Genomic DNA, 27,959 nt, shown 5'->3' with positions numbered 1-27,959 from the left:
ATCTAGTATATTCAGCAATTAATTCTGCTTTGACACATTTCCACTTAAACATCATCTTACATCAACATTTACATCAACACAAGAAAAAAACGAAGATTTACTTCATATGTCTAGTTTTATATGAAATGGAACACAGGAATGCTCATTTTCTTTAATGCAAGAAAAAACCCAACAGAATTGCATTCTGAATATTTTTAAGTTTCAGAAAGAGACATGTAATTCCAAGTGTCATACCATTAAAACGGCATAGTTGCTGAGGGCGTAGCACTGAATGGTAGTAATATTTTCATCAGACAGAAGAATACGACAATCATCAGATTTCCATCCCCCTTGTCCGTTCAGAAGATCAAAGTCCCACTGAGCTGCAACAGCATCTGCTCCATGTGCAATACGCCGCAGCGTCACATTTATAGGAACGTGGTGACTAGCTAGGTTTAAGCCATCTGTTACAAAAGAAATGTATTTGCACATAAATTTCTCAACATGTAACACATTATATGCTAAAAACCTTTTATTAGATATACACTAGTCGAAACAAAGGAGTCAAAAATGTTTCTTAAGGATCATGAAAAAGTAATAATAAAAAACAAACCTATCTTCGCAAGAATAACTGGTGTTACAACTGTACGACGTTTCCCATCATCAGCCAGATTTGTTGAATTTCCTGTTGCTGGAAAAAGCTTTCCATTGCGAAATGCAATAAGCTGAAGCTTGTAGACAGATTCATCTGCTGGTCTGATTTCTCTTTTTTGCTTTTGGGTGAAAAGGGAAGCTGGCAACTGGATAGAAGCCTCTACAATTGTGTTCTAGAAAGAAATAGATTTTTAAAGTTTTAAAGAGAAAATGAAATTCTTTACAGAGATTAAATTAGCAACTCCTCCAAATGAACAGTGTCAGAGATGAATGCATTTAGCAGACAATGTATTGTGACAAACCTATTTGATACTGTTTCCAAGTAATCCATGATAAAATAGTTGAATTGGGTTACTAAAGCCTTAACACTTTTTTAAAAAGAAAAAAAGACAAAAAAAAAGTTAAGATTCTTTAGTTACCTTACTTATTACAGAGAGTAAAAATGAAATTAGTATCAGTAAACTATTACAAGAGTTTTCCAGATTAGACTATTGGCAACTAGAAGTGGCAACCAAGACAATCGGAAAAAGAAATGTTGTAATTGTGCATTAGTACCATTCAAAAGGAAATGCTGTATACAAACAGGTTTTTATAACTTGTATATAAATTATACATGGGTAGGGAAGAATGCATGCAATTTCATAGAATTACATAAATATAATTTCGAACATACACCCTGAAGTAACATTCAAGCACATTAAGGGATAAAAGCAAACTGGTATGTCGGGCAATGTATCTGAAAAAATACTTTTAAAGAATACGAGGAAGTGTTTCCATTCAATACAAACCCACAAATATATATATATATATATATGTGTGTGTATGTGTGCCTGTGTATGGGCACACACATACACAAATAAAATTAATCTTTCAGGCCTGTTTTCTAATTCATGCTTAATTACAGGATAATTGTGAGCAGAGTATTTCAGATATTTAAGGAGACTGTTAATATCTGATTTAGTATGTAATGAAGGTGAAAATACAGCAAAATAAAGCCAAGTATTACTATGAACTAGGGAGCATTTAAATTTCCATACTTATGAAAAGGTCTGAACACATCTTTCAACACCTACTCATTAGAAACTGTGTCCATTAAGAAAATATTCTATAATCAAACTCTATTATCATTTGTCACTAATTATCTCTTGTCACAGACGTTCTGGATTACATAAAATACTACTTTAATATTAGAAATTAATAATATTAAGCATTTGGAAAGCAAGCTTATATTTAAGACACTATTACAAAGTCAGTAGGGAAACAATGAGTATCTGACCTTTAAAGCTAGACTTGACAGTGTATTCGAAACATTGCACTTAAAGCTTAATTGTTTATCTAGATTTCCATCTGGATCTCTTCTCCCATAATCACTGAGTCCTGTACGGTCTGATGTAGCCACTTTCTGAAATACGGTGCACGTCATCCCAGTGAAACCAGCAGCCTTTATTACATAAGCCTCAAGAGCAATATTTGGAGAGTACTGTGATGACAAAAATCAAACATTATTTTAAATAGTTTTACACACCACAGGAAGAATAATAAATAATCTTAAAGGGATTCTCTGCCATAACAGAAAAAAACCACACAGAAAACTGTTTCTGTTTATCTGGCAAGGATAAATCTGTTCAGATTATTTCTCTTCCCCTACAGAAATAGTAGGCATTTCAGATAATGCCAATATCCATTAAGAAATATAAAAAGCTATTGAAACTCAAGAGCCAGCAAAATGTCTTCTAAATAAATAAATTTATACTTACAGTAGAATAAACTTGAGCTCCATTAGCAAGCCGATACATAGCAATTTTCTGTAGACACTGTACAATTCTAGTGCAAGCCTTGGCTTCCCTTTGTGCCATCCACAAAACACGTTCATCAGCTAACATAATGTTACTTGCTATGTCCACCATCACATCTCCAAGCTAACAGGGAAGAGAAATAAGACATTTTATATCTTTGAAAGCAGCCATCAAGTCGGATCATTATCAGAAAATACAAAATGACTTGTCAGCACAAAAAGCAAAAGGAAATTGATTGTTCCTATTTCAATCACTGCGTGTCATGTTGAGATACTGAAATACTTTGACTCGCACATATACCTCCATCCAAGAAAACTGTAGTGCCAATGTAATTTATCTGTTTACATTATACTTAGAAATCAAAAACATGAGAAATACAGGTATTTCATTAAAAGCAAAGAGTGTAATACTCCATGTTTTATTGTACTAATTATTTAAAAGGACTATTTATAATCAACTTCAAACCTAGAATCAATAAACTAAGCTATAAATCAACAATAATACAGTTTGTGTATACGGAGGCAGATAATAAGAAAAGAGTAATACAAGCAAAAATTAGCGTGCAGCCTTTCTGCTTCTCTTCCTTTCACTATGTCTACCTTTTCTTTGATGCTTTCCTTGCTTGCCTTCAATTTTGCATGAACTGTTTTAGGTCACAGTTTATACATGACAGACAGCAAATACCCATAGGTACCAGAGCTGCTTTCAAATCACCAATTACACTGTTGTTAAGTTTAAGCTCACACTCCCTACCCTGTCTTCTGTATGACAAATACAACTGTAAAGGGAATTCATTTATTTAGGCCACAACTCCACCAAAATTAATGGACCAAAAGTGAAGGTGCATGTATTTTCTAGTTGAATTGACTGAACTCCAACTCACAGTGCCTAAATTTAGGGACTGGAATTTTCTGCTTAAATAGAGACAGGATGGGGTAGGGAAGACATCTCCTTTACCATCCAGGCTTCCCAATTCCTTTTCAGAATATTACTCATATGTAGAGAACACAGTAGCTTGTTGTTCTTTTTTTAAATCTTTAAAAATAAATGCAAGAATGGGAATATAAAAATATTAACTGTTTTAAGAACTATCTCTTAGGGACAGAAGCCACAGTCAATAAACGCTCTCAACAGCTATCAGAGCCTCAAGAAGCATTTGCAGGCTGCAGCCCTTTTCATTAAATTCTTAAGAACAAATGAAAGTTAAATTACTTGAAGATGGTTATTATGACTTATTCCTACTTGAAAACTGGTAACGTTTTACACCTTAACAAATGGTGGTTTTACAATAAAGTATCAATATTAAGATCCTGAAGTCACAGGACTGAAGTTGTTTCATACTTTAAAAAAAATACTACACATTATTCTTTTGCGTGCTTATCAAGGTACGCACAAGTTTTTTCAACTGCATTCTAACTTAAGACAAGCTGTTAAAAACTTTCTGAACATTTGTCTTCAGTTTGTTTCTTCTTCTGACATGAAAAAGCTATTAAATGAAGCTTTTAATAATTTATAGTATTTATGTTTCAGAATAGCCACTGTAGCAAAAACTAAAGAACTGATAATAAGATGGTATAAGCGAATCCAGTATCAAGAAGTTTGTTGAGTAATACCCTAATAAGAAATAACTAAGTCTTATTAATAGCCACTAAAAATAATTAAATTGCAGTCCTGTTCCTTGAATATATAAGCAAATCAAAGGTTCACTTCAAATCAAACCAATTAAGATAAAAAAATACATTGCCTAAGATCAAAACTACCTATAAAATTAACTTGGATTTTTTCATATCATCTATTACCTTCAAACATGACAAAGTAAGGCCAGATTGTGTCACTCTACAGACAATGAAACACAGCTGAGAAAAGAATATCTTTATAATGTAACAAATCATGCAGCAATCTAAAACACAGTCCTATTTTCATCTGGCTACAAAATCAGCCATTTAATGAACTGCTTGTATAATTCCAAAATACACCAAAAAAACCCCCCAAAACGCAAGCTGTGATTGTAAAAAGGAGATTTAGCCTGAAACTTCTCCAAGGCATTCTGCAAAGAATTACAACCAGCATTTATGGTTTTCTGAGGGTGGATGGGGAAATTTGGCCTTTTTTTGCGCAAGGTTAAAATTGAGGCATTGTGGTCTCCAACTTCCCAACATGCACTGTACAGTGAGATCAATATAACCTCTGTTCAGCAGTGAAACAGAGAGTTCCTACCCACTGGTGGGACTATTCAACCACTTGCATTTTTCTCCCCTCTTAGAGCGTTCTCTAAGATTTTATTTTAATGTCTTATCTTATATCCTGCAAGATATAGGAATACTGAAAACCTTAGAGATACAGCTCAATACTGAATAAAGACAGCCTACCATGGTGGGAGGGGAGAAGATAAGTCTTGTTTTATTCATTATTGAGAGGATCTCTGAGGCTTTCATTATTTGTCTTTTTACATAAGAACATACCAATGAAAACCTGTGTGACCCACTCCATATTAAATAAAAACAGACTTACTGTACCTATCTCCCTGCTCCAGTGCTGACCAGAGGTGTTACTCACATTACAGGTCCAGTGAATGCTGGATCATCTCAGCGCGAATGCAAAGTCTGTGACCATGGGTCAGCACTTCAGGGACCTACTAAACAAACAAAAACATGGAATAGAATCTGATAATCCACTAACTCAGTGCCTGTATCTAATGCTGAGAAGGTTTCACTGCTCAGAATACTTAAGGACAAACACTTTGATTATCTTTAAAGTGATGGCAAATTATCCAGTTACCTCTTTATATTTTTCAGCAAATCTTCCAAATTTCTCTATCATTTCAGCCACAAAAATAACATCCATCTTATCAGAAAAATTTGCTGCTTCAACGGTGTAAGCCAAGAGCTGTCTTGCTGTTGCCACTGCATTAGTAAGGTTGAGCGGCATCTACATAGAGAAACATAAGCATTTTGAAGAAGTGAAAATTAAGTACAAGATACAGGAAACACTTCAGCAATTAACAAATAAGCATTTTGTGAAAGAGGATAGCAATCTCCATAGGGATCAGAGTGTTTTAGGCAGCCAGGGACTACCAGCTTATCTGTTAGCAAAAACACTTCCTACAAGCCAGAGAACCAGCATTTGTACCTGCAGCCAGAAACTGTGTTTTGTCCTGTTGCCCTAGAAGGGAGAGAGGTGCTGCACCAAGAAAAGGGGGCGGGGGGGAGGAGAAAGTACTGTCAAATGCCTGTTTTCCTTTGCACCAGAGCCTAGGCATGGCAACACAAAGCTTCTAAAATACGGTATTTTATAGCATGATAAGCCAAATAAATTCAAACACACCACTGCTGTAGCATTCACTCTTGATCCTGTAATTACAGAAAGCATTTGGAATGAAACACACACAAAAACCCCACCAAGATAGATCCTCTCTCTGACAAAGCTCATGATTTCATTCCTGAAACAAGTACCATGCTGAAAAATTCTTCACTAAATAGTATGCAAAATCAACATGCCTGAGCTAGCAGGGACCAAAAATGGGAAATTTCACTTAGTACAGTGGAACGCTGTGCAAGTGTTATCAGCTTATGTTCAGATGCTGTTTATCCATGATAATCCAAAATGTCCCATCTCTCCGTTTTTTTGGTGTACAGATATCTGGTCTGCCCAACTGAATTTGCAATGTGCCACATAAGCACAACTACATGTTTGTCCCTGCTGGTCTTAGCACTTCTACATAGATTTAAATGCAATTAATGGAAGATTATTTTTTTCCCCAAAACACTGAAAGTCATGTATTTAGTAAATAAAGTTCAAAGTCATAACACACACTGAACAAAGTCAACTTTCAAATTCAGATATTCTGTATAATTTCTTTGAACTTTCTTTAAACATGAATTTCTTTCCACCTAAAACTATACCTGTACTATACACAAACACGAACAGTGAAATATAAATGTTCTTGTATAAATGTCACAAAAGTTTCACTCCATTTTAAACTTAGACTTCTACTTGATTTAAATTGCTTGGCAGAGTTCTAATGTTCAAAACAAGATTTCTACTACCTTAGTGTTCAAAGGCTCTAAAGATGCTTATAATAATATAACATTTAATATTCGTCTCAAAGAGACAATAAATTTCTGTGCAGAATACTGCTATAAATTCCAGACCTAATACACATAGAAAGAGGAAGGCTCTAATGAGTAAAAACAACTCCTAAAACCAAAACATGCCACTTCTCCCTTTAAAGAAAAAATAAATTTGAAACTTCTATTTCAGCATAGCATAGCTGCGTGCGTGTATTTTTAAGCAGATAATAGCAAGTTATCTACTTCACACATGGAAATTATACTTCTGCTTCTGCTTTTCTGAAGATACTAATCTGACCCTCACATTTTAAACTTCCTAACACAAAGTTGGCAACATTATTACACAACCTGGTAAACGTTGGCTAACTAAAAGCTATTCTAACAGGCCGAAGCAATCTAGGCTCCTAAGCAGTTGCAACTCTAAAGTTGGGCTACGCTACATAGGCAGTAGTAGCATTGAGATGTAACAGGCCTTGCAGGAAAACATGAATTCCCAGGTGAGGAAACAGCAAACCAGCAGCATCAAAGCTCTCAAGCAATCAATCAACCTTGCTGTGTCCCACAAAGGGACAACAAAGGGATCCCTGGCATCACCTCCCACCTGCTAACTAGTCATTAAGGACCACCAGCCCTCAAACATGCTTGTGACCAAGCCACAGCATGCACCTCTAGTGCTCAGAATGTAAAGCAGCAGAGCACAAACAGTTACGTCAGCCCCTAAGTTCATCTTGGGCCAGAACAGGCAGTCCTTTCCCTTTCTGTCCCTCCCACTCTTTCCGCCTTTTTTACACCAGTGCCCACTGGTCCTCAGGGAACCTGAGCAGCAAGATAAAAAGCTATGTCTGCATTAGTAAGTAATTGAACACAGAGGGAGCAAGTCAGCAATATGCAGTTCAGTGCTTTGGCCTCAAACTAGATTTAGCCCAAGCCACTGGACGTCAAGACTTCACCATGTATATAATCTGAGACATCCAAAGGGCAAGGATCAGTTTAGATCCTGATTGTGCCAGTCAGGGGCTGTGGTGCTTCTGATACACAGTGTGAAGTTTTCTCTAAAATAACATGAGCTTGCACATTGAAACACTCCAAACACAGGCAACACACAGTAATCCTACCCAGAGGTCAGACAAGCATCATTGCCCATGTTAAACATGGGTGGCACTACCAACATCAACTCAAGTGGCATTGCTGTATTATTGAAAAAAAACAAACAAAAAAAACCCCAAAACACCAACAACCCAAACCATCGCACCAAAAAACATTCTTGTATCGCCATAGTTTCACCTGTTGCATTGATGCTAGTGATCTGACAATACATATTGGAAAACATCAAGCTTAAACCAGAGGTTCAAAGCTTTTTGGAGTATTTTACAATACAGCGCCTATACATACAAGGTTGGGTACATCACTGCAGAACAGTGTTTGTGAAAGTATGTTAATTAGAGATAAGACTCAAAAGGAGTTTGGAGCTGAAAAATTCTGTTTCATAGCTACATTTAAAATCTAGAATAATCTCTTGAATCCTGCTAAGTACTACCAGATTAGAGAAGCCTAGTTAGTACTCACTACTTTCACTAGTTAACTCTCATTGGCCCCATATCAGTCTATTAGGGGTTTACAGCAACAGAGGCAGAGCAGAGTTTGACTACTCTCTATTATTATAATGGAAATAGCTGTTCTCCATTACAACTTCAGCCTGCCTTGTTTCTTTATAGCATGTGGGCAGGACAGTGCATCCAGTTGACAAGAACTGTCATGACAAGTACCGTTTTCTTATGCTTCACACAAGTACACCAAAGAATTAAATATTCCTTACACTTTCAATCTGGGTGCGCTCAAAATAGATATTAAAACCAAACTCTTAACATAAACCTACAAGTTCTGTTGTTGTACTCGAGGCATGTGTTCATAATTCATCTAGACCACCAGTATTACCAGCTTAAAAAAATGGAGAAAGACTTTTGAGTTTTTATTTTCATTAAAGAATTTGATTTTATAGAAATGTACAACTTACCTGATTGAACATATAAAGAACTCGAGTGACATCATTTGCATATTGGCACCTGGAGTAGTCCTCTTCTGCCCAGTAACCTCCTCTGTCGCATCTGCGCCAGGCTCTTCTCTCATCTTGTGAGTTGCCAGGATATATCCCACTGCCAGCGGAGTAACGTGTACACAGCAGGTATGCTGTGATGCCTGCCAATGTTCTAGGCCACCTGGGGAGTCAAAGGCAAAAAAAAAAAAAATTAGACAAATTTACATGACAAGTAAATAAAAGGATTAAGCGCTACAACATGAAATAAAGGAGACACTCAAAACTAAGCATCTCTAAACTATTTAAAGGGCCACTTTGGCTCGCCTTCAGTATTTTCAAGCTGTTCATATTTGTGTACTATTAACAAAATGAGTTCCAATGCTAGCATGCTTTTTTTTAATTTTTTTATGAGGTTGCAGGTAGAAAGAAAAAGGTGCTTATAAAATTACTAAAAATAGTTTACCTTTTTTTGATAAAAAACCCTTGCCTTCTTCATGAAAAATTCCATATTAACACTATAAAAAGTTAAATACATAGTAGAAAGCCCTGCAAGCTTTCTACATTCACATGCATCAATGTAACTTTCAAATGACTGCATACATATCAATACTAAACTGCAGATATGAACAGAAGACTACAGATACAGTAATTAAGAAACAGTAGCAGTAGTACAACCACTTTGACAGATTTTGCAACCAAACATAACATTAAATAGAAATTAATGGGAAAAGAAAGTGTTCATAAAGTTAAGTAGAAAAGAATTCTTTTCACTCAAGGTACATGGAACTAAGCACTTTTTGAGAAAACTTCTAACATTCTCTTAACTTCCTCCTCCAAAATTTTAGTGCATATTTTATCTGTATACACTTATACACAGATAAAAATGAAATAAAGAATACATACAGAAAGTTAAATTGCAATACACCTTTAGTGCACTGATCATTCATGAGATTCGAAGGAAACTTAAGAATAGAAAGTAACCATGCCTGAATTAAGCTGCAATGCTGAGAAGAGAGGAGGACAGGGACAAGGAATACTGGCCTGCCCCTGCTTCTGGCCCTCTCTCCTGTTAAGATATGTATAAGCAGTATTTTATCACTCAGAATACTAACACTTAAAGTTTAAAAGCAAAAAACATACATACCTAAATTGCAGAATGCTAAGTATCTCAAATCCAATAACCCAACATGTAAGGTTTAACTAAAACCGAGAGCAAAAGAGAGCTTCATTTGATCATCCCAGGCTTTCTGTACCATAATTAAGTTAAGCTCCTTGAATAGCCTTAAGAGCTAATACACTTCTTCTCGGTCTTAAGTATTTCAAAGGGCCTTGCACAAAGCAGTTGTCTCCAAAAATCAAAATGGTTGAAGAAAAAATTCTTTTAGATTACACTGTGTTTGCTTTTACATCTGGACTGCATTTCAATAAGTGGTCATTTAGTCACTACTATCATCTAAATTAAGAGATGCGCAGAACATATATACATTTGGAAAAAAAAATAAATTCTATGTTTGCAGTAAACACCTTGAAGAATGTTCCATTTCAGGAAATTATAATTTAAGTAATATTGCCAAAACAGAGAAACTGAACAAGTAACTGCATTCTTCTTCCTTATTAATCAGTTACTTAACTTCTCTTACTGAAGACGCTGGGACTTATCATAGTTCTTTCGCAAAGAGAGTAACTCTAGGGATGGACGAAGGCAAAAGGCTACTCTTCCCAATTATATTAAATGATGCAAAAAAATAAGCTTTTGGGGTATACTGAAAGTCTTCGCTATCTCAAATTCCTATTTATTCCTAATCAGCTCCAACAGAACATATTCAGTAATGGAAGAAAGACTCTTACTTCAGGAGATTTTGACAAACATTACTTTGAGCTGCTTGTTGCCCAAACCTAAGATAGCTGCTGGTGGCATCCTTAAAATGCACAGGTCATGGCAACAACCATAAAAGAATTCAAAGTCAGTAAGGAATCTAATAGAAAAGACTAGACAGTAATTACAACAAACCAAAATAGAAAATAAAGACTTAAATTTTACTACCTTTTAGAACAGCTTTGGCATTACAAATCAGTTGTCCATATTGTAGTGACTTCATTTAATTAAGAAATGGAAACTTATTATTATGAACATCACCATAGTATCTGAATACTAGAAGAGACTGAAGATTATTTAAGTATCATAGCAGAGCTTCATCCAGCCTAGGAAATGCATACACTTAAATTCAGAGCCTCAGCAGCCACTTCAAGAAATTAACAGAATTGTCACCAACCTTTATCAGAAAGGAAAACTTATATCAGAATTGGTGGCAATGGAGGTAGTTAAAAGAAAGAAGAAAAAAAACTAAAAAAAGAATTAGCACAGTTTTTAAATGCCAGGAATTATATACAGGCATTTTAGAGAATGTAAATTAATTCAAAGAACAGGTACAGATTCTGCAATGGTAATGTAAATTATTTACCATCTTTTCTCCCGTATAGAAGAAAAGCCAGCAGAAAGGACAAAAATCTTCCTTAGAAAAATCACAACAGCCTTCGTAAATTGCTGCAATCCCAGTAGTGACCTTAGTGGAACACTACATGCACTCCAGCAAGCTAACAAAAACATCACTTTGGATCATGTCTTGCCAACTCTGACCACGGACAGCAAGTTAGGGATCTGCTGGGAAGGGAGGAAGGGATAAGGGGATACAATAGATGTAAACTTATTTAAGTCTCTGAAATTTCTGGATGGACAAATTAAAATAAACTCTGAACAACACGGACTGATAAAACAAGTACGAAGATGAGCTACTTCTATGCTCCTACTTCTTATGGATACATAATGAGCCTTCAAAAGTAAACAGGCAGATGAAGACAACTAATAAATCAACTAGTACAGCTATTAGAAGACATACAGGCTCACAAACACCTTGCATAATACACCCAAACGTCAGCTTCCAGAATGCAGAGTCAGGTTTCTAGAAACACTGAAAATGGAGTGCCAAAACATCACTTCCAAAACAATTTTATCAGCACTGAAATTCTAGTATTAAGTTTCTACATCAAAGATGCCACTTTGAAAGAGATATCTGTCTCTGTCTTTAGACTTTTCTGAAAGTTGTATTTTTCCAAAGCATTTTAAGTTAAAGCATGGTTGGCTCAGTTTTGACTGAATGTATCACCTTACAGACTTAGGATAATTTAAACTCTGCAGTCCTGACAGATGTTGTATGACACAATCTCCAAGATAAGTGCTGTCACTGAAAAACGGCATGTGCCATTTCTTTCCTCACTATTTACACCTAGTGCTAAAGAATTAGAAAAAGAGAAACCAGAATGAGACACTAAGACTCAAACAAAAAGCAAGTTTTTCAAGAGAGCTTTAATTACTATATTTTTTAAACAAGTACAATTTCTAAGCTATATGTATCTTCTGGAACTTCTGTAGCCATCAAATGGAAAAAATCGAGAGTTTCAGTGTTTAACACTACTTGAAATGTTATTAGATTATCACAAGATTATTTGCCTTCTCTCCCTGTTCTCTGCACTTCCCCTATTTTTTTTAATCCATCTCTTTCCCTTTTGCTACTGTCCTTTTATTCCTACTACATTTACTTTTCATTCATCTCCCTACACAGCATTTTATCATCTTTTACCATGATCTTCTCAAAAGAATACTATCAATGCCAGACAGTCATACAGTCTGTGCTACCTTTATAACAAATGTAGATATCTACGGAAACGTTTTACTAATAAAACTAATATATTATTCATCTAATGATTTAGAAAGCTTTCCACTAAACTAGACATAAAAGGTGAGCAATTTAAAACTCCCAGCTTTCTACCACAGTATTACACAAAAACAACACAAATGTGCAGCATCACTAAGAGAAGCGCTTCATGGGGAACAGTGTCCCTTATCCTCCTTCCTCGCCTATTCACGATACCCGCCGTGTGGGTACAAGTTTCTTTGCAGCCCAGAGGCAAATGAGATAGGGGAACTAATTCCAGTTGCAACTACACCTCCCTTATTGCCTATTTTTGCTAAGTGAATGCTAACCTAGACCATTCTCAGCAATGAACAGTTTCCTCCCAATACCTCTCTGAGATGAGCTGATGAGGCATTCTCCACTTTCCACGAAGCCAGAGAGGACATCCCTCCAGCAGGGCTCACAAGGTGACTAATGACATGAAATTCTCATCATGCAAACAAAGGCTACATAAGTGTGGCTGCATTCTTAACTTCTTGTGAGCCTAAGCTTGAGTATCTTTCACAGTTTACCCAACTGCTAGCAGAAGTGCAAATTTGGACTGTATTAACACTCTTATTTCATCACTGTTTATAATTAGGTGCTCAAAATTTATCACATACATGAGAGTAGACAGCTGTGTGGGAAAAGATGGTTCATTTACATTTAAGTACTGTAATTTCATTTCAGGAAAAAAAGGCAGACCATGAGATTATAAAAGAATCCTTTCCTTCGTGCATATTAATTCTGTTTTGAAAGCATTCACTTTAAACCAACAATAACTTTCAGTTACAATAAGTCTTTATATCATAATTTCATTAGCTTACAGGTAGTCTAATTTTTTTTTCTTATTGCATCTTAGTAATTCTCTAAATTCAGCATGACAATTACAGTCTTAAGATTAATTACACCCAGTGAGTAATAGTTTTCAAAAGGATAATTCTTATATTTAAGAAAGAATTCTATCAACTACCAACATAAAATTATTCTAAACACAACAGTTGAAGGATTTACTGAAGCAGAAGAACTAGGTTACATTTTAACATGTTAACTGTATTTTCAATTTAATCATGTATTGGAACATATTCAAGGATATTATCTGAGCAAGACTTAAAAGAATATCTAAATTTAAAAAAAAATACATTTCATGATGAAGACAATTTTTACCTAATCTTTACAAACTCATGCTAAACTACTATTACTGAGCCAAAGACACTGAAGACAAACATCCTCCTTCACTACGCTTTGCTATCCCATCTCTGAAGGGATAAAAATCTCGATGCCAGTTTTGAAACAGCTTCCAAGCTAAAATGACTAACCAGTTCCAACTAAAAGACTATAAAAACAAATTCACCTAGGATCATTTACAGCCATCTGCTCAGAACCATTTTCTCACTAGTCAAAGCCTTATTTCCATATGGTCTCAAAGGTGAAAAATTACTCTTTATTATTACTCTACCTAAACTACAAATGGAAGTCTGTTATAGTAAACCCAGACATAGTGAACTTTTTGATAAGCTGAACATTTCCTGAAATCTTATTTCTTTCTACTGAATTCCAGAGGGGGTAAATCCTATTACACTGAACAGCCACTGAACAGCACAGGTTAATTTAATGGAAAACACTTTGAAATAAGCCTTTACCATCTGTTTTCACCTCTAATGGCAAATCAAAGAAGAACGATTCACACTTGTATCATAAAAAAAAATGCGTAAGTGATTTAAATAGATGTGTTCTTTGATGAATACAGCATGCATCTGTTTGACTTTCTTCACCTTTTATCTTAAGAAGGAAGTTCTCATTTTCTAATGTAACACTCATCCTTGCAGTTGAAACCACCACAGTGTAAAAAGAGGATATGCACAAAGTTTCTCATATAAATAATTCCTTACAATGTGAAAGTGAAGCTCTTCAGTAGTTCCAAATTGCCTCTGTGCAGCAAGTGATCTTGACACTACTTCCCTTACTAATATTTCCTCATACTCGGGTACCCTTCTTCTCAAATTGTCCAACTGATGAACATAAAGATGAACTCAAAACAAATGCTCTCAGCCAGGACTTTACCTGAATTTTTGCTACAACTGGAGAAGGCCTTCTGTACTTGAAAGATTGTTTTTTCTCCCCCCAAAAACTATGTCTCAGCAACATGTTTTAACTTACTTTTCATTTCTTAAAATAAAAGATTTATGGTCTTAGATTTGCTGTATAGAAGGAAGATGACTTTAAAGAACTCTAACGTACACAGGGAAAGGAAGAAAAGTTTAGAAATGTAAACAAAAGATCAAGCAGAAGATCAACATAGCCAAGCAGCATAAGTGAAATTAAATGAGTGGGTAAAAGCAGGTATTACAACATTAAGAAACCCTACAAACCATAGTGAAAACATATGCTATGACATACACTAATTCTCAGTAGGAGCTACTGCAGGGAGGTACAACACAGAGTAGTTATAAAGGGAATTACCTTACATATAGAGAATCTATACAGAAGCTATCTGTTACAGCTGGCACCTCCAGGAGTAACGTGTTGTTAGAGTGAACCAGCAGCAGAAAGATCAGAAAAGGGAAAACAGGTGAAGAGGTAAGAACAAAAGATAAAATACTCTACAATACCCAACACAATGGAACATCAGAGCTACTACTACAGTCCCAACAGTCGTTAAAAGGAAGCACCATTCATATTATTTACCCTAATACTTACAGGGGAAAAAAACCAAACCTATATCACATATTTCTTATATAGTGATTTTGCCATACAGAAGCAGGAGGTTTTTAAAAAGAGAATGATAACCTGGTGGAACTGCCCCCCTCCCCTCTCATTAGTATGTGATCCAACTCTAACTTACAGATCATCTAAAAAGTTTTACTCTATTCTGATAATTTCATTTATATATTTCAAATATCATAGCTTAATTTCCATCTCCTCCAAAGATGTGAGTTAACAGGCTCAAACTTTAACACTTCATGGTATAGTTGTGCATAATTCTTTCTACACATACTAATTTAGAACAGTTGAAAATCTATTACACACCATTTACAAACGAACATCCACATAGGTGTCTTTAAAGAATAATACTGTAGTTAAAAACAAAATTAAATGGACTTTTCTTTTCTCTGCAAAAAAATTGAGGTTACCAACCTGAAATCCCCTTTATTGTTCACAACCCTCTCTGGAGGGCAGTACTGTGCAGAACTTTCTAAGACCACAATGTCTACTGTCCTTGTGTTATTCCCACGTCTGGTTTGCACATGGCAACCCCAGTTTCCTGTGGAGCCAGCCTGAATGTTTGAGATTGTCAGTGCACTGGGAAGATAAAATAAAAAATAAAATAAACAAATAAAACTCAACAGTCTTGCAATAAAATTTATATAACCTTTTACCAAAAGATGAATAAAGTACAGAAAGACAATGGAAGAAACAAACAATTACATACAACTGTGTGATCTTACAAAACCAGAACTATCTATGAATCAATGTACTGTAATTAACAGGGAAATATTTACTACTCTTTTAGCTCTCAATTTTGCCAGAGTAGGAAAGAAAAAGAACAGCCATGGGAAAAAGTTCCTTGACTTCAGAGAGAAGAGATGAGAAATCCCAATTCCCCAAGTGTTATCATTGATCTTCAACACAAAATTTTTATAGTTTTTCCAGAAAGGCCAAACTAAAATAACTTCCCAAATGCATAATTTGTGATAAAGGTAGAAGCCCTAATTTACTAATACAATTACAGGATATATAACTACCCTGTAGATGCTGAATGAATCAAAAATCTGCTGCAGGCAGAATAAATTATAGATGTCTGCTGGCAATCCTCAATATTACCAACTGTGGTGTGCTCAAAAGGAAGAGGAAAGAATCTAGGAGTAGTTCACTTAAATGCCTTGTTTTTGCAATTTTAATGTTCCAGGAGAACAAATGCATCCTACCACAAATATATATTACATGAACTGCATTGGGTAGTCCTTGGAGATAATTAAAACCCAACTGCAACACTCCTGGACAACCTGCTCTAACTAACCCTGTTTTAAGCAGGTGGGTTTGACTCATCAAATCTCTAGACATCCCTCCTCAAACTTAATAGTTAGCAACAGTGACCAAACCAGGGTAATTTAAGAGATGTGTGAAGTTACATCCCTCCTTGGGATGTTTCTGTCTATGTATGTTCACTCAGTGAGGATACAAGGGGGCCTTACTGGTTATGGAAATAGTCACTAAATCAGAGTAGAAAATAAAAAGAAATACATTTTCTCTTCATGAATTCACCTTGCAATCAGTGAGCAGTTATGAATCATGTTTTTTTCAACAAAAATACCCTGGGACTCATCAGTTTCTACTATCTTTCCATCCTGATACCACAAGACTTGCATGTCTTGATCAATATACGACGCCATACATTGGAAGGGTAGACTATCTCCTTCAAAGACAACTTGACGGTGAGATGGAGTCATATAAAAAGATGGTAATTCAAGTGGTGGTTCTAGAATTCAAGAAATAAAAGCACAATCAATAGCAAGAATCTGCTATACAAATAATTTTCAAAAGAGGAGAAAAATACACTGAGTATCAATTATTGATAAAACTCCTTGTAAGCTGCATCTTGCAAGTTTTATACAAAAACCACATTGGATGCATCAGATATTAAAAAATACAAATTCTCATCAAATTCTTTTTCAAAACGTGTATTCCTTTAACACGTTTAAAAAATAATTTGCTAGCCCACTAAAAGAGTGAAAAATATAAACTTGAATGAAAAAATATATTTATGCATTTTATTTCTTCACAATTTCTCACTAGATTTCAAAGTCACACACACGTTTTATTACTCTGTCAGATGGAATAACTCTAAAACAACACTTAAGCAAGTTGTTCATGGTTTCATCACAACAAGAAGGCTAATCAACAAGAGAATCAACACGTAGGAAAGTGAGTCATAAAATGAAGGCCTTCAGAAATCTGGGCTTGGAATAATTTGCACATCTTAAGTCACATAGCTAGACTTTGGAAAAAAATTATCAGTTTCTGATTCCTCTTGTGAAGTTTAGGTAAAAATCTCTGAAAAACATGGATTAGCAGGAAAAAGTAGTTTATCTCCAGAGACCACACTTCACCCTTAGTTTCTACACACTAACATCCACGATCGCCAATTTATTTATTATTTATTTCCAGAAGCAAACACCACCGAATCATGACTAAAGAACAGCCTTTGAAAAAGAATCATTATTGCCACTTGCACTGGGTTTGCATGGCAAGGTTTTGTTAGAGAGGGAAGTTACAGGGGTGGCTTCTGTGAGAAGCTGCTGGAAGCTTCCCCTATGTCCAACAGAGACAATGCCAGCTGGCTCCAAAACTGACCCATTGCTGGCCAAAGCCAAATCCATCAGCGACAATGGTGGTAGCGCCTCTGAGATAACTTATTTAAGAAGGGGGGGAAAAAACTGTGTGGCAGCAGTCCAAAGAGAGGAGTGAGAACATGTAAGAGAAACAACCCTGCAAACCCCCAGGTCAATGAAGCAGGAGGGGGAGGAGATGCTCCAGGCGCAGGAGCTGAGATTCCCCTGCAGCCCGTGGTGAAGACCCTGGTGAGGCAGGCTGTCCCCCTGCAGTCCAGGGAGGTGCACGGTGGAGCAGCTCTTCACCTGCAGCCCGGGGAGGACCCCACGCCAGAGCAGGCTCCTGGCAGGACTTGTGACCCTGTGAGGGAGCCACGCTGAGCAGTTCATGAAGAACTGTAGCCCACTGGAAAGATTCACATTGGAGAAGTTCATGGAAGACTGCGTCCTATGGGAAGGATCCCACGCTGGAGCAGGGGAAGAGAGTGAGGAGTCCTCCCCGAGGAGGAAGGAGTGGCAGAAACAACATCTGATGTGACCACAACCCCCATTCCCTGTCCCTCTGCACTGCTGGGGGCAAGGAGGTAGAGAAAATCAGGAGTAAAGTTAAGCCCAGGAAGAAGGAGGGGTGGGGGGAAGGTCTTTTTAAGATTTGGTTTTATTTCTCATTATCCTACTCTGATTTGATTGGTAATAAATGAAATTAATTTCCCCAAGTTGAGTCTGTTTTGCCTGTGACGCTAATTGCTGAGTGATCTCTTCCCATCCTTATCTCGACCCACAAGCCTTTTTGTCGTATTTTCTCTCTCTTGTCCAGCTGAGGAGAGGAGGGATAGAACGGCTTTGGTGGGCACCTGACATCCAGCCAGGGTCAACCCACCACTATCATGTATGTGCTGAATTTCAGGGAAACAAAACAAAGGAAACAAGTCTGTTCACTAATATTAACAGAATATGGAATGCATTAGAAAATAAGTATCAGTTGTCAGGAGAGCTTACCGCAGGTTAGAAGCTCCTGCTTAACACCAGTCACCGTCTGCGACTGAAGTGACTTGGGATAGGCACATTTAGTTTCACGTACAGTTATGTTTCTTTCTTTTAACCACTGATGCATCCACAGTATGTTGCAATCACAAAGAAGATAATCAGTTTGAAATTCTCTGCAACACAAAATAGGTATTCACAGTGATAAAAGGCAACACTCAAAGGTCTGAAAGCTTGACATCAACAGCTGTGCAATGCCTCTCATTGTCACAGACATACGGACAACAAGCAAACCCTAGAATACAGCAGTTGCCCATATTGGAAGATACTCTAATCCTCTGCAAGCTGTGGTCTGAAAACAAAAGTATGCGCTCCCCAGGGAAAGGAATCCTCTCCATAAATACGGGGAATATCTTTAATACTTGTGCATGAAAAAATTTCTAGTAATTTCCTTCATGGAGGGAGTTCACATTATTTAAGTGAGCAATAACAAGGAATTGCTTGAATATGCATCAGCATAACTTAAGAACACAATTGATTGCTTCATTTTAGCAATCAAATGCTTTAACAGTAATATCAACAGAAATATAAAAATAGCCTCTCACCTATTTCTCTTTTCAGAACCACTATTCACACAATTTTAGTGGTAGTTTTATTCTGCTTTATATGAAAATCATATAAGGCTTTTCATTGATTCATAAAGTCTTCTCTGTATAATTTAATACTTTCTACTAAAATGACAGACCAGATTCCCCCATCGGTGTGTGTTGTATTCAGCTAAATTAAAAAGAGAACACAAATATTCTACCTGTTTAGAAGCAGTTAAAAAAAAAAGTACCAAAATGTATCACTCTGTCTACACTGTTTTTACCTCTACTGCAAACATGTTTTCTTTTTTCTTTTTGCAAATGTCTAGAGGATAACACAGCATCACAGGCAGAACACTTCAAATACTAAATCAACATGCCTGTGAAATTCCATTTGGTCTTTGTTCACAGGAATTCCTCCAGACACACACATTTTTAATAGCAACAGTTATATCCAGGTTCTCTTGTCAGACCTGTGATGTTCTTGGACAGCAACCTTTATGTACACAATTAAAATACTAGGAATAACAACTTATGAACAATTAAAAGAAGCCAGAGGAGGGAAAGAAACATTTGCCTTTAAAAACAAGAAGTTAACTCTGTGTCAAAACCAGAGCTTTTGAGAAAGTCCCAGTACAGTGAGCCAACTGTCATGACTACCAGGGAAAAATGCAAGCTAGTCATCAGCACTGATAATTTTTTTCACTTGCTTTCTTCCTTACACAAGATTACAACTCTCATGAAATTCAAAGAGAGAAAAATAACATGAGGTTGAGATTTACCCACTGTTACATGTAACAAAACTATACTGTTCTTCGAGGACTAAAGTCTTCCTTAAAAGTATGTGTTCCCTTTCTCAAAAAAACATTTAAACCACTGTTTATTTAATATAAAGTAATAAATGATGCATACAGAATGAAACTTTCAGAAGCCCAGATGCCAGTATAGCTTTGTTCTCTCAGAACTATGTAACAAATACCAAGCAATTTTTGAAGGAGTTATATAAACACCCAAATATCTGTACACGTCCCATGCACTTATTCAGATAAAGAAACCACTGTTATGAGTTTTAAAATTAAAACCACAAGACTGTAGTACAAGCAAGTGTATATACAATTATTTTTAAGAATACAAATGATCATGCAAATTAAGATTAGATGCAGTAAATACTTACAGAGACTTTAGTGAACCAAGATGATCAAATGTTCCCTGTGTAAGTGTAGAAAACAGATTTCCAGAAAGATTCCTAAGAAATAGAAATATCATGATTTGAACTCATGCTCAAACAACTGACATTTGAAATAAAATAATGTTATCTTGAAGAGGGATTTTTTAAAAACCTACAAGATACTATTATGACACTGTCATAGTTCACAAGACTGAAAGAATAATAATCAGGTCTGCCCTGCAAAAATCCCAAAATAAACTGTTCCCCATCACTTCTTTTTTGGCTGAAGAATTTTAAGATTGGCAACAAGGATTGAATGCAAATACTTTATTTTTATTTAAAGCAACAACTAGCATATGTTGAGCACACATTTCAAGATGTTTAAAATTGACTTTGTTGTTCACAGTGAACTGATGTGTTGCTATTAACATGCTATAAGAAGCATATTAGATCTAGCAGAATATATTTTAAAAAATTGTACATCCCAGTTTCTCTGTATCAGTGAAAGCACTGCATAAGAAGCTAACAATCAGGGCAAAGAAACATTCCATAATGTTACATGTTATTTTCTTAAAGTAAATGAAGAAACATGCAAGAAAGCCAGCAAAACACAACCATGCTGATGTCGTGGTAAAAGGTAGGATATTAAAAGATTCTGTAACCCTGAAATATTTTTCTTGGGAAAATATTTTGTACAGTCTGCTGCTCCCCCCCACCCCTGCAAGAAACTGGAAAATGGTTGCAAAGTAGGGCACCCCGTACTGTGGTTCTGGTTGCCCCTGCTGCCTCCCCCTCCCCCCCTTTTTTTTTTTTAAGCTTGCTACTGAGTAACAAACCACAATCATAGCCGCACTGCATGTCTTTCAAGCACACACTTAAAACAAACTACTCCCATTGAAACAAATAATGTTAACTTACAGAAGACTAAAACTTAAAAAGTGAAATTATATACAATAAATTATACTTACAATCTAATAAGATTTACAAGTCCTCTAAATATATCTGCATTCAGGCAGCCTATTCTGTTATTAGTTAAGTCTCTATAAATAGGAAAAAAGCAAAAATTGGAATAAACTGGTTTATTTCCAAGTGACATACAGTCTGCAAACAGAAGTATTTCAACTAAAATTCATGAATAACAGATTGCACCATATATATATTTAGCCTTTTTCAGCAAAACCCAAAGATACTGCTATATGGGTGTACACACATGCACATAAGAGTCCTTATCCCATTTCTAAAGTAATAATGGTTTGCCCATATACTGCTAAATGAGCCTAGCCTTACCAGTAAATTCCCTTAGAACAGGCTTGCCTTATATCACTACAAAGTAAATTTTCATATTTGTACAGTACATTCATCACATGTGCCACATCATTTTCTGACGTGCAAGAGACCTATACTAGTGCATTTATTGTACATAAACAGGACCATTTCTATATTCATAATTACATTGTAAAATATATAATATTTAAATATTTATGTAGGTCTTAAATTGAATTGCCAAAAATTCTTAAAAGAATAAAAATTAAGCTTGCAATTAGTAATGGTCCAAAATTAGTCCTTCAGCTTTATTTTTAAGGTTTTCAAAAGTGCAATTACCAACAAAATTTCCTTTTAAGTCAGCCAGATCATCTGATCAGTGAAAATGAACATATATACTACAAAAATTTAAGAAGGAAAGCTGTATGCTGACTAAAGGGGGGGGGAGCGGTGGCAGACGTCATCACTACGACTTAAAAGCTGTCCCAGATATTCCAAAAATCTGAAGAGTGTTTTAAAAAAAGAAAAAGGAAAAAAAAAAAAAAGGGGGGGGGGGCACGGAGAAAAAGGGGCCATCATGCTGAGGTCCTGTTTTTCAACTTTGAGCTGGGACAGAATTTTTACAGCCAAGGTATAAATCCCCCAAAAATGTGTTAATGGGAATGCTGGCACAACCTTCAGCATTAACAGCGCTGTAACTTCAGTGTAGTATTAATAGCAAGGGACTCTTGTGTTCCAGTGTGACCTTCGGGGAGGGGTGGGGATCATAAGGAGTTTAACATTTAAAGCCAGATTTGATGGCATCAAAGCTCTGAATGAACGTTCACAAAGTGATGTTTCAAGTCACTGAAATACAAAAAGGAAGGAATAATACAAGAGACTGTCAGTAAAAATAAGTGAAACTGCAAAGCCACAAGCAGTGGATGTTCTTCAGTCATAAAAGTGAAAGCAGACTTTGTTTTATATAAATGTATGTGTGTAATTTAGACAGCATACACATATTCAATTTGTAATATATAATAGCTGTGCTGTCTAAATTTGCAGAACCCAAGACTTATCTACTCTCAGGGTTTTTTTGTTTGGTTGGTTTAAACTGACTAGATAGATATACTACTTACAGTCTTTTCAGAGATGAAAGCCCCAGAAAAGCTCCTGGATCTATAGTGCTAATAAGGTTGTTCTTAAGGTCCCTGTAGAGAAAAATTAAGACATTATATTTGCCACAAACTACCCTTTAAAACAGATACACATGCATGAAGATACACTTGCCTCAACTTGTTCGAAAACTGCCCAAAAAACCTATACAACACATTTCTGCTTTCTCTAACATGGTATCTCTCAAAATTTGAAAATCTGCATTTTAAATAGAAATAAGAATATAAACAGCATGTGTATTCCTTTAAATATTCTATCAGTTCCTATCACATGAAAGAGTATAGAGTCAAAGATACTTTGCCACAGTGTCCAAATAGATTACAGCTGCTCAGGGTGTAACATTTGCTTATTACACCATAAAAAACTGTTTAGCACAGTGTTGTCTTCTTCAGCCTACTGAATTTTAAATACTTTAGTAGTGCCCAACACCTACCAAAAGAAGCAAAACAAGATCCTAAAAATACACCAAAGACACAACATGGAAAGTTTCCACCAATGTTACTGGCACAAAAGCAAAGCCCTAGTTGAGAATCCCAAATAAAGCTGGTAAAAAAACTCAAGAGCACATATTTTTAAATCTTAAGTTTCCAGAATAGGAAATTATAAGGAGAACTATAAAATAACTATGCTATTTAACTGCTTTATTAATTGTACAAGTGATATAGGAGTTTTAACTCCTAACTCGAGATATTTTGCAGATACAGCTTAATTCGAAAGGTCACAGAAAGCATCTGCCAGCATCCACACAGTTTTGAACAAACTTTATTACTGCATGAATGCTAAAATTATTTCTAGCTCCTTATTCATCCAAGAATTTTACTATAATACTATCTGAAACTTCACAGGCACTTATTACTATGAGAAAAAATTCTCATTCCTTGGTAATATGTGAACATTTTGCTTTTGAAAAGAAAATTGGTAATTTCAATTAAAAGCAATGTTTTAGTAAGCAAGGGTAGAAAAAAACATCCCCTAAATCTACCACAACATTAATAATTCTGCCTGAAAGAGAACAGTACAAGAGGATTACATCTACCATCAGACAAACATGCCTGAGCAAAAATATAAATTCATCCCAAGATTTCACAACAGCATTTCCTGCAGCCAGGTTAACAAATCATGGTACAACAGACAGTATCATGGCACATGCATCACACTTCAATGCTGCATCTAATAAACATTTAGAATACTTTAAATACTTTAGTTTTACCTTGCAGTAATTTTCATTAAAACTATGACATATACACACTTCTCTTATCTCAATTTTAGTTTCTTGCCCTGTATGGTGGCAGGGACTGTCAACTACTTCCAAAGCAGTATCGGAAGCCTGAAGGACTGTAATGTTTTTAAGCCTCTTTCAGCAGGCTTATAAACCCAGTACCACCAAGACCCATGACAAACCTGAGAATACTAAATGTTATTCATAACTTATTTACCATCAGTCTTTGGGACACAGAAGAAAAAGCATATTTACTGTTCATATTTTAAATTACAGTTTAAAAATCACGTAACTCCCACTTAAACTTAAGATCTCACTGTGGAAAACACTCAGGGAAAAAAAACCTTGACAGCATGCCTTGGAAATCCACTAGTCTAGATTATCAGTGATCTTTAATTTCACTACTTAAATTCAAAGCATACTCCCTGATATACCTCTTTCTTATATCCACAGCTTCAGTGGAAAAAAAAACAGTATAGTTTTAAAATTAAAAGCAAGAGTTTTACCACTTTCCACAACCTGTTTATACATTTTGTCAGATTAGTTGATAAAAACTGACTAGTCTATTCTTTATGCAATTTTTTGCTTTTTTCCCCTCCACTTAGTAGGACTTAACACCAGTTCCAGAAGGATAATTACACTAGAATTAATAAAATCTTTTTGAAATGAAATGCCAACAATTTTCATGTTTTCATAAAACTCTTTCAATGTATATTCCGTATTTAGTAAATAAGATACCAAAGCATTAATGAACCACTATACTAAAGTAATTTTTAAAAAACACCCTTAATGCCCAAAGTGTTAGCATTTTCTCAATGTGCAACTACAACAGTTGGGGAGTGTCTGGGGGTCTTCCCCCCTCCCAGTGGCAGTCATTAGTAAGCACTAGCAACGTATTAATCTATCAAAAAGTATTAGCAGATGAAAACTGTGAAATATAAAGAGATATTTAAAGATCTCAAAATTAACATAGTGCTGACATGTCTGGCAGCTCTTCAGAAACAGTAAAAGATGTTGATACACAGGCTGCTGCAACTGCCAGGACTCCAGGATCTAGGACAGCTTCTAAATGAAGAAATGACAGTTGTGGTTAAACCAACAGACTGACAGGATTCTCACATAAAAGGGAGGTGCGGGAGACAATGTCATTAGAAAGTTGTGTTTGGCTTTAAAATTGCTGTTGTATTTATAAGTGTTAAAAACATTTATAAAAACTACTGATTTTTAGCAACATAAATTTGCTCATCTCAGTGGATAATTTTAATCATTCTTCTTTGGCAAAGCTCAACCAACAGGATATAGTTATAGATATTTCTTTGTCCAAACAAAAGAAAATCTGTCCAAAAGAAATCCATTAGAAGAGAGTTTCAGTTAGGGTAATATTACAACTTCCCCAAGCTCTAGCTTATCAATACTTTTTTTATCTTACAGTAACTGCATCTTTCATCTAGCAATTAAAAATACTGCTACAAAAAAGAACCCCACAAGCCAGGCAGTGGAGCAATCTTACACTGAGAACCTATAAAAAAAATTTAATTTTCTCTTAAATCTAAATAGCACTGTGGATAAACATGGCCCTGTATTTATCAGAGAAGGTGACTGAGATTAGGATCATAGAAAAACTTAGGTTTTAAGGCATGTGTTGAAGTCATGTAGTCCAACTTCTGGCTCAAAGCATAACTAAAATCAGATTAACTGCCCTGCTGCTATGTCCAGTGCAGTCCTCAAAACCTCAAAGATGTAGATTTCACGACCTCATCACCCAACTCTCTGAGTGTTTAACCACTCTCATTATGAAGAATTTTCGTATGTCCAGTTGGAACACCCTTTTTCAAATCTGTGATTAAGTGGGCAAATAGCAACTTAGCAACAAGCAAAAATATTTTTAAGAGCCTGACAACCACACCTAATGTTATCTTGTTAAGATATTTTTCTTATCTTAATGAAAGAGTACTTAAATGTAACTATGGTTTGCCATGTAAAAAGCAAAATCCTTTCATTTCATTAGAATTTATAATGAAATGTTTCAGTGGCCAGTTGTCTATGACTTAAAAGTGCATATATACATACTTAAAAATTACTTATGTATAAATACGTATTACTTATAATTTACTGCTTTCTGTCTCAGCACAGTAAAGATTGTCTTAATTATTACTTAAGCATCCTGCAGGCACAAACAAACAATGCATATATATACATACTGACATGTGTAAATTAAGTCTTTTCTTCCTGAACAGAACTTGAAAATGAACATCCAACAAGAAACACATTACCTACAATGGACTCTTACTATATGAAATGCCTTTTCAAAAAGGAAATGGGGGAAGAGGACAAAGAAATTGCAAAAATAGGTTAAACATTACATAAAGTCAGCCTATCCCTCCCACAGCTCTATGGGGTGTAGATTTTTTTAGGCAGGCAGATCCAATAAATGCCTATGACAGATTAAACAATTTTTTTGTTTCCTCATCATTTACTGTGTATGACTTAAATTCTACCCTATACATACATAGGCTTTCTCCCTAAAGTATAGCAGGCTATATTTATCTTGAGTTTTCACTATCAGTGTACCAAATCTTTAGAGTACCACCAAAACTGTTGGTAACTGAAAGCCCAATAGTTTACTGCATGTGGGTCTCAGATGTAGAATTCGGCTTTCAGGTCAACATATTCAAATTTTATGTGAGGATCAAGTGCTGCTGGATCTGTTTCACCAGGCTCAAGCAACCCTCTCTAGGAAAGGTAAACTGGCTCAAATCTATCACTGATTTTGATGATATTAGAGTAATACAAGAATATAAAGCAACTCGAGAGTGCAGGTTTGTAAGGAAGCATGAAAGAGATGCTTCTGAGACTTGGACATTTTCCAAATGAAAATTTGAAAGTTGTTACTGAAAATCATCTTTTGACTTTTTGAAAAGTTCTGACATATCCTTTTGACATCCCCTTGCACCTAAAGAAATTGACAGCAACTTGGATCACTTTGTTTTGCTTACCCCATCACAATGAAGAACTACAATAGTCAAAATTTCTTGAAGAATACAAAAGTTAAAAAAAAAATGCTTGGGAATACCACACTTCTGCAAACTAAACGAAAGCTAGAACCTAGACCAGAAAACCTTTTTGCTTCCTTCAAATAATTTCTGTACTTCCAACAGTTCAGGATATTCTATTCAATTTCACAGCACAGATTTTTCAGCAGAGATTAGAAGCACATTTCCCCCATCATTCATCTTTCAGAAATTACCTGGGAAGCAGGTAAGGATGGGGAAAACAAATATTTTGTTAGCCTAGCACTCCCAGTCTTCTCCTAAAAGAGCCACAGCTAACAGAAAGCTGGAGCTTCCAGAACCAAAACCAGAACTAAAGTTAGAGCAGAAAACAAGTTCCCCAAAAATACATAAAACCATTTCTCTGCTCAGTAATATTCAAACAATAAAATACTGACACTTTCCAATCACTTTTAAAGACTTCCAAAAAAAAAAAAAAAGTTTAAGTCTACCACTAGGAGAACTCGGGTCCATCTTTTCACATGCTCTGCTGCACTATCACAAGAAGAATTAAAATCAGAAATTGTTACTGTCTGAAAAAGTATTACAAGCTCCTATTTTTATTTCAGGCATCCATATATCTGTAGACTGGTGCTGTAAAAACAGGAGGAAAAAAAATGTAGACTGTCTACAAATAACAGTCCCTTCACACTGCATATCTTCCCTTTTCAAAGGTATATTAGTATATCCTAAAAATACATTGGTAAACCCTTGCCACTATTTACAGTTCAATAAATAGCAAACCCTTCTCTTGCTATCTAAATATCTTACTGAATTCTGTGCCTGTCTCTTCCTCCTCTCTCCCTCATGTACAATGAAAAATAGTACTTTATAAATACATAAAGTAATCTTCCTTATCCTCGCAAAAATCAACAGGCAGCATTAGCTAGCTTCCAGATGGAAGACAGCAGTTTGCTTCTAAGTTGCTGGACTTT

General features: G+C 35.7%; 1 protein-coding gene across 1 annotated transcript in view; it reads right to left on the bottom strand.

The window, feature by feature from the left end:
- The window catches only part of ADGRA3 (adhesion G protein-coupled receptor A3), a 64,285-nt gene that overhangs the window by 16,212 nt on the left and 20,114 nt on the right, over nt 1–27,959 (bottom strand). Inside the window, exons 3-14 of the mRNA XM_049795178.1 lie at nt 22,719–22,790; nt 21,306–21,377; nt 20,344–20,415; nt 18,598–18,758; nt 16,532–16,745; nt 15,404–15,568; nt 8,514–8,715; nt 5,208–5,357; nt 2,391–2,552; nt 1,910–2,113; nt 593–806; nt 235–443 (exon numbers count right to left, since the gene is read on the bottom strand). Of these exons, the coding sequence (XP_049651135.1) occupies nt 235–443; nt 593–806; nt 1,910–2,113; nt 2,391–2,552; nt 5,208–5,357; nt 8,514–8,715; nt 15,404–15,568; nt 16,532–16,745; nt 18,598–18,758; nt 20,344–20,415; nt 21,306–21,377; nt 22,719–22,790 (1,897 nt within the window). The remainder of the gene's footprint in view (nt 1–234; nt 444–592; nt 807–1,909; nt 2,114–2,390; nt 2,553–5,207; nt 5,358–8,513; nt 8,716–15,403; nt 15,569–16,531; nt 16,746–18,597; nt 18,759–20,343; nt 20,416–21,305; nt 21,378–22,718; nt 22,791–27,959) is intronic.

The sequence above is a fragment of the Accipiter gentilis genome, chromosome 3 (assembly GCF_929443795.1).
Source record: "Accipiter gentilis chromosome 3, bAccGen1.1, whole genome shotgun sequence".
Classification (NCBI taxonomy): Eukaryota; Metazoa; Chordata; class Aves; order Accipitriformes; family Accipitridae; genus Astur; species Astur gentilis.
Note: the sequence above shows the minus strand (reverse complement) of the source record. Positions and strands in the feature narration are given on the sequence as shown.